At 43.3% G+C, this 15,397-nt stretch overlaps 1 protein-coding gene across 3 annotated transcripts in view; it reads right to left on the bottom strand.

Annotated features, from left to right (window-relative positions):
* SQOR (sulfide quinone oxidoreductase) overlaps positions 1 to 15,397 on the bottom strand; it is a 72,195-nt gene that overhangs the window by 37,460 nt on the left and 19,338 nt on the right. For all 3 annotated transcript variants that reach the window (XR_015878430.1, XM_088472818.1, XM_088472819.1), the window contains exons 2-3: positions 12,568 to 12,816; positions 11,187 to 11,357 (exon numbers count right to left, since the gene is read on the bottom strand). Coding sequence is in view for 2 of the 3 variants with exons in the window: in XM_088472818.1 (XP_088328944.1) it covers positions 11,187 to 11,357; positions 12,568 to 12,801 (405 nt within the window). In the remaining variant the exon portion in view is untranslated. The remainder of the gene's footprint in view (positions 1 to 11,186; positions 11,358 to 12,567; positions 12,817 to 15,397) is intronic.

Raw genomic sequence — 15,397 nt, 5'->3', positions numbered from 1 at the left:
AGGTTATTTAGGTGGAGTGCACTCAGTTACTACACATGTATGCTTCACTATATATTTAGTAGGGCACAGGCTGCAGGTCTGTTTCAAGACTGCAAAGGTTTTGATTTCAATGTGTGTTTTTTTCTAAGTGATATTACATGTACAGCATAATTTAAGGAGTTAGACAGGAGTTTTACAGGAGGAACACAGGAGGAGAACATTTAAAAATAACTCCCTATAACTTGGAAACAATTGAAAAGGGTCATCTGAGCTTCTGGACACCCTGCATCTCAGTCACCTGCTTTCATTATAACCTGGACACACCTTTTGCCAACAGCCTGCTTTTGCATTGCAAGCAACTACCAGTTTGCTGCACATTTATTTTTTGTATGTATGTTTTTCTACTCTACACTGTTTAAATTATTCATGTACCACTTTCAATGTATCTCTATACCACTGTACTACCATTGTTTCACACCTATACAATTTTAAGAATACTTTTATCTTAATTTTAAAGTCATGCAACTGTAACAGCTCCAAACTCCTTTTTTTATAATATACTATTGTAGTTGTGCCTTTACATCTGCCAGCACCGTTCTTACTTTTATCTGCTTTTTGGATATTTTAACTGTACTGTTATTGTATCTCTCGCTCATCACTACTACTAGCATTTCCCTCCCCTCCAATTCCCTTATCTACACTATGCGGTAAATTTACTAAAGTGAGAGTTTTTAGAAGTGAGTTTTAGAAGAGATGTTGCCCATAGCAACCAATCAGATTCTACTTAACATTTAAATAGAACCTTCTAGAAGATAACAGCTAGAATCTGATTGGTTGCTATGGGCAACATCACTTTTAAAACTCACTTCTAAAAACTCTCACTTTAGTAAAGTTACCCCTATGTCTCTTTTCTTCTACTCCACCCCTCACTCAACGGCTACATTATTCTCACCTCTACCACCAGTTCCCTCCTCTTTCCTCCCTCTATAGTCTCCTCCCCCTCCTTCCTCTCCTCTGTCTCCCTTCATCCCATCTAGTAATCTCCACCACATCTCCCATTACAACATTATTATTCACTTATCTTCTACCATGGTCCTCCTACACCACCACTAAGCCCTGTACCCTCCCTTTTCTCCAAGTTACCTCTCTTCTTCTCCACCCACACCACACTAAACCCCCACCTTGCCCACAACCTGCTGTCACCCTTCCTCTTTCGGAAGCCAGCCACATACCCACACTCTCCTCATCCCACTGCTCTAAATCAAATGCAACTCCACACTACAGTAACCCTAATAATCTCATTCTTCTCTCTCCTCTTAACTCTGTCCCTCTCTCCTGTGCCCTCTGGAAAGCCAGTTCTGTCTATAATAAACTGGTCCCCGTTCATGACAGCTTCATCTCCAACTCCTTGAATCTCCTAGCTATTACCAAATCCTGGATTTACCCATCTGACACCACTTCTCCTGCAGCTATCTCCTTTGATGGCCTCACATTCTTTCACACATGCTGGCCTGGAGGTTGCCATGGTGGTGGTGTTGGGGTCCCTCTATCCTCTGGTCACTCCTACCAACAACTACCTTCTGAACCCTACATTTCATTCTTCCATTTGACGCTCATGATATTTGCCTCTCCCAACTTCTTCGAGTAGCTGCTTTTTTTCGTCCCCATTGCCTTAACTCAAAATTCCTTGATAACTTTGCTTCCTGGCTCTTAATCTTCAAATGGGCTCTCAAGACCCATTTCTTCCTCAAAGCTTTCCAGTGCTCATCCTAACCCACTACTCCATGCTCCTTCCTCACAATCCAGCTCATCTGTGTCACCCCTGTTTGCCTACTCCTCCCCTTTAGAATGTAAGTTCTCACTAGTAGGGCCCTCTTCCTTCACGAGCTTCTCCTTGAATTACTTATACTTTCATTTACTACCTAACACTTGGCTGCTGACATACTGCTGCCTATTTAGGGGTTATGCAGCAATGTTTATAAATCATGTATTTGTCCTGCATTGTTTGTACTGTTAAACAAATGAGCACAGAAGAAAAACAATTATTATGTACTTTGTAAGGTGCTGCAGAACCCTTGTGGCGCCATATAAATAAAGGATAATAATAATAATTCCGGCGCAAGGAGATGATGTCATCTCCAAGCACCGACACTACACCTGTCTGCAGTGCGAATGGCGCTGATTCGGGAATTACCCGATTAGCGCCGCAGCAGTGGAAAAGGGGTCTGTTCCGGTTCTGATCTGGCTTGGAACTAAGGAGCTCATTCAGACCCTCTCGCTATGATGCGAACGCTCGTAGCTGACCGATAGTTGCGATCTGCGCATGCATCACATTCTGCGTGCGCGAACCACAGCGAGAGATCGGGAAGCGTACGCTTGCCGAGCTTAGACAGCCCAGCTGAATGAGTGACAGGGGAAGCCGTTTGTGGGTGGTAACAGGGGCAGGCTACTATAAACGGGGGAGTGGAGGTGCAAACGCAGGCGTGCCTGAGTATCTCAACGCCGTTTCAGAGGCGTGCATAATTAACAGGCAGCGTCATAGTACACGTCACCTGGATATATTTCACACTGAAGTGATCTCAGTGCTTACGGCAGGGTATGGTCAACCTTATGCGCTGCGATCGCATCCGATGGTGCTCGATGTACCAGTGGTTTCAAGCATTTCCATTAGATGATGTGCGCAAGTGGGCATCTTATGAATGGCTGGTGGGCGTCTGCATACACCAAGTGATCGCACGCCAAGACATAGTGGGCATGCTAATGCCTTGCCGTGTGATCGCCTGCTTTGCTGGGCGTTCGCTGGATTTGCATTCGCATCGAGCAAGCGTTCGTATCTAGCAAGAGGGTCTGAATGAGCTTGTATGTTCCAAATCTCAGTCAGACCCGGGACTTAAGTGGAAAAGAGGTATTAGTGTGCAGACTCGTATATAATCCGCAGTATATAAACTCACTTATGGAATCCAAAGTGTGGCATGCAGATGTGGGCCCACTGAACCAATGTTCCTAAAGGAACTGCAGCAATTGATTAAGTTTGCACTGTGAAGCTGGATATACAATTATCGGGCAAATAAGCCGAAAATATATGATTGGCCCCAATAACTGTATAATGTATACGCAGTGGCGTTAGCTGATAAATTGCTTCAAACAGTCCTGGATTGGAAGGTTTATGTCCCGCTTAAAAATTGGGATGCCTGCCCTAACAATCTCCTTTGTAGAAAGCACAAACTGAGCTAAAAATAGCTCAGTGTGTACAGGGTGCCCACTGATCCGATAATTGCTCCGAGGGTCAAAGCCTTTATCTGATCTACAGAGTTGATCTGCCGGTGTGTACACAGCTTAAGGTGAAATAGGAATGCTCTTTTTTGGAAAGTCAAAGTCTTCTGGTTTATTTGGAAATAAACAAGGTATCATTTGTGTGTGTACTGCATAGATAATTACCGTTACAGATGTTGGACTATGACTAGTGCAAAAAGTACCAAAATAAGCTCATCAGCATAGGAGTTACATATCAGGCTCACACAATATGCAGAGCCCATTTTTCCCCACTTGAAATCCTTAGCAGGGAATGCTTATTCTTCCAGAAGCCTGGACTGACAGAATCAATTGAAAAATCAACAAATATGTTTTTGATTACATCTGGCACCCAAAACAAAGCAGCTATAAGATAGGCACATTTTTCTGTAATTGTAACAAAATACAAATTATAGGGCTCATGCTGAGCTGGACACATTTTGCAGCAAAAACGCAGGTGTAAGGTGTAAAACAATGCATTTTGTGCAGGTTGAAGAGCTGGAACCATCAGAAGATGTATGTGCCAGTTTTTTCCTAGGAGAGAACAGTTGTATATGCGCCAGGCTGACGCTAGGAATTCATAGTACCCGGTTTACGTCAGGAGACAGATACTATCACTTATACCCCTTTCAGACATATATGACCCGGGAATTTTCCTGCTCAGACCCGGGAATTTCTCCTGTGCAAATTCCCGGGTATTTGGTCGAGACTCCCCCTTTCACACTACAGCGTCTACCCGGGAAATTACCAGGTAGACCCCTTTCAGACATAAGCAGGGTTTTTCTGCTTACCTGCCTCTCCTCTGACGTCTGCTCCTCCTAGCCTATCCCCTCTCCGGCTGTCGCCGATGAGGTCATCGATGTACTCAAAGTGCTGCAGACAGCCGGCCAATCAAAATGCAGCATTTTTTTACATTTTATTTTATTATTAAATAATTTATTTTATTTCTTTAAATTGCTCTGGTGGTCCTATGGGAGTGCGGGTGGCCTACTATGGCTGAGACCAGTCGGTGGTCTCCAGCGCAGGCGGGTGTCCTGTGTCATTGACTTGATCTACAGCGACACAGCCACCGGCGAATGGGGTGGTGAGCGGCAGCGCTAAGCGTCCTATAGGATGCTCTGCGCTGTCAACTCAATGTAAAAGCTGCTTGGTGCAGCCCGGGAGTAGTAAATTCCCGGGTAGCACCATTCAGACATAAGCAGGGTAATTTCCCAGGACTTAAGTCCCGGGAAATTTCCTGGTGGATTGACCAGGAAATTTGTTCCCAGGAAACGTGCTCCCGGGTAGGTACCTTTCAGACATAAGTGGCAACCCGGGAATTTGGCTGAGACAGGCCAAATTCCCGGAATTCTCGGTATGTCGGAAAGGGGTTTAAAGGGCCTATGTACTATCTCGTGAGAGCTGCGATAATTAACAATCTGTATCGCAGCTCATATTTTAATTTTGTATTAAAATATTCTAGCTAAACTGAACCCGCCGGGACAACAGTAGCGCTAACCGCTGTCCCTGTGAGTTACTTCCCCAGCATATTGTAAGAGTCTTTCACATTGGTGAAAGACTCCTTTGGGGGATGCGGCATACGCACAGGGATATGTTAAATATCCTGGCACATGGGATTCAGGCGATCAGAATCCTGGCGCCAGAATCCCCACCCCTGTCAGAATCCAGACACCGGCAATCCGATCGGCGGAATCTCGAAGGTGGGGGAGGGTTAGGGGTAGGCACTAAAGGGAGGAATAGGTTTAAGGAGCTGGAAGGTGGAGGTTAGGTTTAGGCACTGGGGGGGAGGTTAGGGTGACGGACCGGGGAGGGAGGGTTAGGGTAGGGACAGGGGGTTTAGGATACCAACCGGCAGGTGTCGGTATCCTAACCCTGTCGGGATGCCGGAGTCGGGATTTTAATCACCGGGATCCAGAGCGCAAGCATCCTGAACCCATTCCTGTGCACAGTAACAGTTTATGGAGCCGGACGAAGGCTGCAGGAGAGAGATCAGAAGATCTTTCTCATGCTAGATTGTCTCCGTAGACTTACAACAGTTAACAGCATCTGAAGTGCTTTGAACACTCTAACGTTTTCAAAGTAAACGCTTCGGGCTCCTGGGACACTCAGTCAAGGGCATCGGGGAGGCACCAAGAGGCAGGGACTGGAACAGGTGGTAGCTCGCCTCACGGTGGACCGCCAGCTCGATCCCGAGATCCAACTATGAGCTTTTTAATTACAGTAACTTTAATATACGCTATTGGAGCTGGAATTACAGCGACTTTATCGAGGACCCATTGGAGGGCAAGTCTGGTGCCAGCAGCCGCGGTAATGGTGGTGTAAAGCTAATTGGTCCAAACTTCAGAGTTTGGTACATAGGGGCAAGATGGTAGTCCACACTGATAATAATTCTGTGAAATCTACTGCATTAGGCTGTTAGCACATACAGACAATTCATACAATTATGCAGAAACTACAAGTACTACATACTTTTATTAAACAGATTCTTGATAAATAGGCCCCTAAGTGGCAGTAGTAAACGTCATTATGGTTGGGCTGGTTTAACAAGCATTATACTAACATACAATATTAAACATTTTTGTTGGGGGATCTTATGTGCAGGCATATTTGTTCTGTTAAGTATCAAGACCTTTAGTGTTAGTATAGAGTCTAATTATATTAATGATCACCTCTTTGTGAGACATGTAATGCTTTTACTGTGAGCCTTTTGCAGTGCAGGATTAATGGCAGGGTGGCTGGGGCAATCAGCCTATTAGTAACAAGTGATTGTGCAAGAAACAAGCAAATAGCCTAGCCGCTTATGTGTGCAAATGTATACCTTATTCTAATGCTGCAATCAGCCTATTAGTAACAAGTGATTGTGCAAGAAACAAGGAAATAGCCTAGCCGCTTATGTGTGCAAATGTATACCTTATTCTAATGCTGCAATCAGCCATGATTCAATCAACTGTAATCAGGAAAAACACTGCAATAATGACATGGACTGCGCTGAGACAGTTTTATTTATCGGAAGTTCTTGGGGCAGTAATTCAACAACAACATATAATTATACACTTATCTATTAGTTAGTGTTTTGTTTTATACAGCTAAACAGACTCATCTGGAAAAACTACGATTGCAGAGAAGAGTAACTGACTTAATAGACAGAGAACTTAGGGCCTGATTCAGCAGCGGATGTTTACACCCTTTGAGCGATTATCTGACATTGCGCATGCATGTAATTCGCACTGCGCATGCGTCACATTGAGACCTCTCTGGGTGTGAGGAAAGCTGCAGTGTTTGAAACTGGTCAGACCGGTCATAGATGCTGCGTGACTGCTTCATGTGCATTAATGGTACCGATGATTACTCAGGAGTGCGACATTGGATGGCTATGAGAAGGCAGCAGTGGGAGTCTTTATGTCGTCTGCGCTTTGGCAAGCATTAGCTTATATCAGCAACTGCGGTCCGTAAGCGATTGCAGTTGCAATTGCATTTGTGTCCGCTGCTGAATAAGTTCCTTAGGAAACTAATGTACGTAAGCCTATAGTATTAACTGTGTCTACATTGCACAAGCTGATCTAGACAGCAACATCATACTAGTAGCACACTAATAATAAGACTTTGGATAAACGTATGAGCCCTTATGTGATGATGCATGCACCTAGCACACTAATAACAAGACTTTGGATAAACGTGAGAGCCCCTATGTGATGATGCATGCACCTAGCACACTAATAACAAGACTTTGGATAGATGTGAGAGCCCCTATGTGATGATGCATACTAGTAGCACACTAATAACAAGACTTTAATAAACATGAGAGCCCCTATGTGATGATGCATACTAGTAGCACACTAATAACAAGGCTTTGGATAAACGTGAGAGCCCCTGTGTGATGATGCATGCACCTAGCACACTAATAACAAGACTTTGGATAAACATGAGAGCCCCTATGTGATGATGCATGCACCTAGCACACTAATAACAAGACTTTGGATAAACGTGAGAGCCCCTATGTGATGATGCATGCACCTAGCACACTAATAACAAGACTTTGGATAAACATGAGAGCCCCTATGTGATGATGCATGCACCTAGCACACTAATAACAAGACTTTGGATAGACGTAAGAGCCCCTATGTGATGATGCATGCACCTAGCACACTAATAACAAGACTTTGGATAAACATGAGAGCCCCTATGTGATGATGCATGCACCTAGCACACTAATAACAAGACTTTGGATAAACGTGAGAGCCCCTATGTGATGATGCATGCACCTAGCACACTAATAACAAGACTTTGGATAAACGTGAGAGCCCTATGTGATGATGCATGCACCTAGCACACTAATAACAAGACTTTGGATAGACATAAGAGCCCCTATGTGATGATGCATGCAACTAGCACACTAATAACAAGACTTTGGATAAACGTGAGAGCCCCTGTGTGATGATGCATGCACCTAGCACACTAATAACAAGACTTTGGATAAATGTGAGAGCCCCTATGTGATGGTGCATGCAACTAGCACACTAATAACAAGACTTTGGATAGACGTAAGAGCCCCTATGTGATGATGCATGCAACTAGCACACTAATAACAAGACTTTGGATAAACGTGAGAGCCCCTATGTGATGATGCATACTAGTAGCACACTAATAACAAGGCTTTGGATAAATGTGAGAGCCCCTATGTGATGATGCATGCACCTAGCACACTAATAACAAGACTTTGGATAAACGTGAGAGCCCTATGTGATGATGCATGCACCTAGCACACTAATAACAAGACTTTGGATAAACATGAGAGCCCCTATGTGATGATGCATACTAGTAGCACACTAATAACAAGGCTTTGGATAAACGTGAGAGCCCCTGTGTGATGATGCATGCACCTAGCACACTAATAACAAGACTTTGGATAAACATGAGAGTCCCTATGTGATGATGCATGCACCTAGCACACTAATAACAAGACTTTGGATAAACGTGAGAGCCCCTATGTGATGATGCATGCACCTAGCACACTAATAACAAGACTTTGGATAAACGTGAGAGCCCCTATGTGATGATGCATGCACCTAGCACACTAATAACAAGACTTTGGATAGACGTAAGAGCCCCTATGTGATGATGCATGCAACTAGCACACTAATAACAAGACTTTGGATAAACGTGAGAGCCCCTATGTGATGATGCATACTAGTAGCACACTAATAACAAGACTTTGGATAAACGTGAGAGCCCCTATGTGATGATGCCAACTAGTAGCACACTAATAACAAGACTTTGGATAAACGTGAGAGCCCCTGTGTGATGATGCATGCACCTAGCACACTAATAACAAGACTTTGGATAAACGTGAGAGCCCCTATGTGATGATGCATACTAGTAGCACACTAATAACAAGACTTTGGATAAACGTGAGAGCCCCTGTGTGATGATGCATGCACCTAGCACACTAATAACAAGACTTTGGATAAATGTGAGAGCCCCTATGTGATGGTGCATGCAACTAGCACACTAATAACAAGACTTTGGATAGACGTAAGAGCCCCTATGTGATGATGCATGCAACTAGCACACTAATAACAAGACTTTGGATAGACGTGAGAGCCCCTATGTGATGGTGCATGCAACTAGCACACTAATAACAAGACTTTGGATAGACGTGAGAGCCCCTATGTGATGATGCATGCAACTAGCACACTAATAACAAGACTTTGGATAAACGTGAGAGCCCCTATGTGATTGTGTATGCAACTAGCACACTAATAACAAGACTTTGGATAGACGTGAGAGCCCCTATGTGATGATGCATGCAACTAGCACACTAATAACAAGATTTTGGATAAACGTGAGAGCCCCTATGTGATGGTGCATGCAACTAGCACACTAATAACAAGACTTTGGATAGATGTGAGAGCCCCTATGTGATGATGCATGCAACTAGCACACTAATAACAAGACTTTGGATAAACATGAGAGCCCCTATGTGATGGTGCATGCAACTAGCACACTAATAACAAGACTTTGGATAAACGTGAGAGCCCCTATGTGATGGTGCATGCAACTAGCACACTAATAAGAAGACTTTGGATAAACGTGAGAGCCCCTATGTGTTGGTGCATGCAACTAGCACACTAATAACAAGACTTTGGATAGACGTGAGAGCCCCTATGTGATGATGCATGCAACTAGCACACTAATAGCAAGAGTTTGGATAAACCTGCACTCAGGGAAGACAACGCCCACTCGTAAATCAACAGAGAGCACGCAGTGAGCTAGGCCACAGGACTTCAACAAAATGTGGCATTCATTTTACCCAGTTAGCACTCAGCTATTGTGGAAATTAAACTTCAAATTCCTCACTGCACATTCTCCCAAAATGGGTGCATGCAAGCAGTCATACGCATTTCGATTAGATCTACACTTACGATCATAGAGACAGAACTGGATTGAAACAAGACGATCTCACGTAGGTAAAGTTCAGGTTCTAAGCATATTTGGACACAAGCGTACGTACTTCTTTTAGGAGGTGTACCTTTTGAACCTAATATAGAGTAGGTGCAACTGCACGCTAATGATGATTAGTAGCAAACTAAGGGCTTGATTCAGACCCGCTCGCTAGATGCGTTCGCACGCAGCCAGCGTATGCAAATCCGGCAAGGCAGGCAATCGCACGGCAAAGCATTAGCACGCCCACTATGTCTTGGCGTGCGATCGCTCTGTGTATGCAGATGCCACCAACCTGTCTTAAGACGCCCACTTGCGCATGTCATCTCCAGGAAGTGTATGCAACTATCAGTAACATCAAGCACCATCGGATGCATAAGCAGCACTTGTGGTTGACCATACCCTACCGCAAGCACTGCGAGTACTTCAGTGTAAAAATCAGCCAAGTGACGTATACTATGCACGCCTCTGAAAAGCTCGGACACGCCTGCGTTCGCACCTCCACTCCCTCGTTCTCATCGACCAACCCGTCACCACCCACGAACGGCTTCTCCTGTCACTCATTCAGCCGGGCTGTCTATGCGCAGCGAGCGAACGCTTTCCGATCGCTTGGGCAGGTTCGCGTATGCGCGCGCTGTGATGCGTACGCATGCGCATGATGCAAACATCGGCAGTCTGCGTGCGAATGCTTCCTAGCGAGCGGGTCTGAATCGGGTCCTAAGTGCACACGCTAATGCTGCATATCAAGATGCGTACAGCTATGCCTTTGTGCAGATATAGGTGTTTATTCTTTGCACGCTTCTTTTCATTACTATACTCCCTATTTACTAGCTAATTTGCACCAGGTCCATATTGTCTTGTGCATTATGCATGTCTTAAAAGGATCATACTGTAGTACCCTAATGCTTCCATAACCTAGTAAAAAGCATGAAATATCAAAATTGTGCTTGATCCTATAGGCCCTCGGTGCCCTGAGAATTTATCTCTGCTTCGGACATTTTGCATTTTTCAATAGGCTGTGGAGACTGTGGCCCTGATTCAGAGCCGGACGCTCTTTCAGAGCTGCGGGGCTCAAGCGCACGCACTGCCTGGCCATCGACCCGCTTGCGAGCGGGTCTGAATCAGGCCCTGTGTTCTTTATAGGACACATATCATGCACAAGGCACTATGACAAATGTCCTTTTTGAGATTCCTTATAAACGTTGCTGTAGTCATTTTTTAATGTAGTCATTTTTTCATGTTTTCAGGCAGGAAAGCTTCTTTCATTTTTGTGGAGCACGGAAAAAATATGTAAGCAACTACCTCAAAACATCTATTCTCTTACAGTGACGTTTTATTGTGGGGTTTACTTCCCTATCCCAAGGTTTTTGATTTTTTTCCCAAAAAATTACAATATAAGTTACAATTTTAAGGCCAATTCTAATTACTACTCTTTAATGTCCCCAAATGTGAATATTGTATTCAAAAATATGTACCTCTTTATCGTCATCTATGCGAACACAGTTTTTGTCGGGATCAAAACCTTTCACTTCCGATTTGATCCATTTGACACCAGATGGGATAAGGCTGGAAGTAGAGCGAGCGGAGCTTGCCAGTTTCTTGGCACCGCCACCAACAAGAGTCCAAATGGGCTGGTAGTAGTGCGTCTAGGCAAGGAATAAGAAGTTAAAATATGCAGCAGTTTCAGTCAGGAATTGTTCCCACACACAAAATTTAGCTGAAGTAATTTAGCAAACTATACGGCAGCTGCAGATGTAAAAAAAATAAAAAATAAACAGAAAACGTTTTTCAAACTCATCTAATCACATACAATTTAAAAAATCTGCCTGTGTTATTAGCATTTATTTAAGTTGTCCATTGAAGGGCATTATAAGCAACAAATTAACTGCAGATAACAGGAATGCCAATCGCTTAGGAACGATCGCTCCTGCAGACCAGTGTTTCCCAAACTCTTTCCTCAGGGAGCACTAATGCTGGATACACACTGGCCGATATATTTCGACAGTTGAATTAAACGGCCAATATATCATGGGTGAGTTGGCCAGTGTGTACAGGCAATATGTCTGTTAACGACGTTGTTCACAGACATATCACATCGGCTGTGCAGCACAGCCAATGACAGATATATTTGCAGATCTATCTGCTCTTCGCGCTATGTGTCCGGGCAGTCAGCCGACCGCCCGTACACTTGCTGCAGAGACCGCGGGGAGGGGGCACGACGCAACCCCCGGCCAGTGGGGCCCACGGCCAGATGATGGTTGTTCAGTGTGTATGAACAACCATCATCTGCAGATATATCTGTAGATTAGTCAATTTGCAGATAAATCTTTTAGGTGTGCACCCAGGTTAACAGTGCATGTTTTCCATGTCTCCTCACAGGATTACAAGTGAAATAATTAGCTCCACCTTTGGATCTTTTACAATGTGTCAGCCAGTAATGACTACACCTATGCACCAACAAGGAAAAATGGAAACCATGCACTGTTAGTGCTCCCTGAGGAATGAGTTAGGGAAATACTGCGGTAGACATTCTTTCTTATCTGTAACCAGTCACCACAAGGGCTAGGATAACTTAATGCAGAGGTTCTCACACTCCACCATTACAGTCCCACGTTTTAAGGTTATCCCAGATGGTTAAATCAAATTGATGGAGGTGCTAATTAAGTCACCAGTGCTTAAGCATGAATATACCTAAAACCTGGATTGTAATGGCAGAGTTTTGGAACTTCTGGCTTAATGTGATGCACTGCAAAGTGAAAAAAAATTGATAGACCATGTGTTCCCCCCAAACATGCTAATTAAATAAGGCTGTTACAAAAAAGGGCACAATGGTAAAGAAGCAGAGACTTATAGTACCTCACTTGGCTCTATGATGGCAACTTTTCCAGCTCCAACTTTTCTCCTCATACGCGCACTCATGGTGATCCCACCGGCTCCGCCTCCAACAACCACCACGTCATAATACTCCTTGGCGGCATACCTGCTGGTCACATGTAGGCTGCGGCAGGAACCACTGTTCACGCCTGCCCTGACTATATGGGCACACTGATGGACATGGGCACCACATGGCATCAGCCCAAAAAACGCCATCTCAAGTTAATTTATCTGCAATTACAGAAGTAAAAGCATTTAATACTTGCAAACAGAAGACATAAAACATTTGTTACATTTCTTTATTACAGTTGCCTACAATGTTCTGCCCGTTTGTAAAACACCATCCTATGTTTATGGGCCACAGGGCATCTTGTAGAAGTTGGGAAATAAGATATGTATACAACCTAAGATATACATATCCCTAATCAGTTTCAGAAAGTGGTTACTATACAGTATTAATGTTTGTTATACAAGGTTGATTCAAAGCCCTAGTGCAGTGGTTCCCAAACTTTCTTGAATCACGGTACCCTAGAATCCTAGAATCTCATCATTTTTTTCACGTCACCCCTTAGACGAAGTTTCTTATTGTAAAAATCTGAAAATTAGGTAAATTGTGCTTACCTGTCATCCTTAGGTACAGCTGTGTGGTGGTGGTGGATAGGGTTTTGCTTGTGTTTGTTAGCATATTTTATTATTGGCAGCCATCAGCACTTGTTTTTACAATCACATTGACCATAAATATTTTGCTTTGGACCACCAACTTGTGGCACCCCTACAAGTGCCCGGAGGCACCACAGGATGCCAAGGCACCCAGTTTGGGAACAACTGCCCTAGTGTATAACATCTTACAGATAAAGGTCTTGGCAGGGTCATCAGTTGAGCTATTTTTAACTCTGCATGCTTGCAGATGTGTTATGCTGGTTACACACTATGCGATATGTCGTTCCATCAGCCAACGAACTACATATCGCTTAGTGCATCTGTATGTGTGTACAGAAGATATGTCTGGGTACAACTTCGTCCACAGACATATTGCATTGGCCCTACAGCACAGCCGATGCTGATACATCTTGCAAATATATCGGTACATCTGGCCGTGTGTTCGGGCAACCTGCCGTTCGCCCGTACACTTGCTGCAAGGACTGCCGGTAACTGACATCTCAACTGGGTGGGTGAATTTAAATGCCGGCCAAGTTGTGATGTCAGCATGGGCACATCGAGCGACAGATTGGTAAGTGTGTATTGGCCGTCAGACAAGTCACCCAGGTGTGTACCCTCCATTACTATGCATGGTTAGAACATATATAATTTTGTAAAATAAATAAATAAAATAAACCGAGTAAAAGGACATTACCTTGATTACTTAAAGATTCATGATCACACCTTGCTCTAGTGATACCAAAACAACTGTTATTAGTCTACCCAGAGAATTTTATGTTCCGTCAGTACGGGTTGAGCCTCTCATATCCAAAATGCTTGGGACCAGGGGTATTTTGGATATCGGAATATTCCGTATTTTGGAATATGTACATACCACAATGAAATATCTTGTGAAAGAGACCCAAATCTATACAGAATACATTTATGTTTTATGTACACCTTATACACACAGCCTGAAGGTGATTATATACAATATTTTCAAGTGGCTCAAACAAAGTTTGTGTACATATATGAAATTAATTTTTGTTTCATATACACCTTATACACAAAGCCTGTAAATTATGTTATGCAATATTTTTAATAATTTTGTGCCTTAAACAAAATTTTGTGTACAATGAACCATCAAAAAGCAAAGGTGTCACTATCTTAGTCCTGCTAAAAATAAGTCTGTATTTCGGAATATTCTGTATTTCAGAATATTTGGATATGGGAGACTCAACCTGTAATAAATAGAAGTATGTAACTTTGCACTGCATGCTCTGGGAAAGGGGATACAGGCTTGTACACATTTTGATCCCATCAACACTTGACAGAAGAGGAGACGTAACTGGGTGGTAATGGGGATCTTTCATGTAGGTAAAGTTCAAGGAGGACATGTCGAAGCAACTACGGAGTTGGATGTAACCGTAAATACGCCAGTTTCCAGGAGTATCTTTGCATCTACAGATGTGTTCTCATACACTGTGGTTTCAGTCACGCAAACAGCCCCTCTTGGTGCGCCAGGTTATGCGCAACTCAGCCGCACCAAGCTTCTTTTAGCTAAAAATGTGTGTCTTATTCACAAAAATAAAACAACTGAAAGGATCAAAACTGCATTGCTAGATTGCACTAATCAATTTGATGTGCGACATATGTACATCTGTACTTCTGTGTACGAAGTGCTGCGATGCAGTGGCTGCTGGTTTTTCTCACACCAAGTTGCATTGTGCTTCACCTGCGATTTGGTACGTGTTTAAAACTAATTTCTGTCAGGGTTGCATAAAAGTGGATTATTTTTTTTTTAATCAAAAAACGATTTATTTGATTTAAATAGGTTTTTTTTCAATAATCGTTTAAACATTTAAAACGTTAATTTAAAAATCCCCAAAACATTTGATTTAAATCAAATATATCAGTTTTTGATTTAAAAAAAAAAAAAAAAAACAATTTTATGCAACCCTGATTTCTGTAGTCTCAAAGTTGCAGCTCAGCGTCTCTATTATACTCTGAGTGGTGTTTTGCTGTGTCTGCGATGAATAAGATGCAACATATAAAGAAAAAGACGTTACACTAAACCGCAGCGGCTCAGTCTCGCCGTAAGGCCTATTGACGCTAGATGTATAAGGACACATCTGTATTAAGCTGGTGTAAGTGCTGATGGTGAAGATGAGTA

This window comes from Taudactylus pleione, unplaced genomic scaffold (assembly GCF_031769625.1).
Source record: "Taudactylus pleione unplaced genomic scaffold, aTauple2 ptg000129l, whole genome shotgun sequence".
Classification (NCBI taxonomy): Eukaryota; Metazoa; Chordata; class Amphibia; order Anura; family Myobatrachidae; genus Taudactylus; species Taudactylus pleione.
This window is presented reverse-complemented; position numbering and strand designations above follow the sequence as displayed.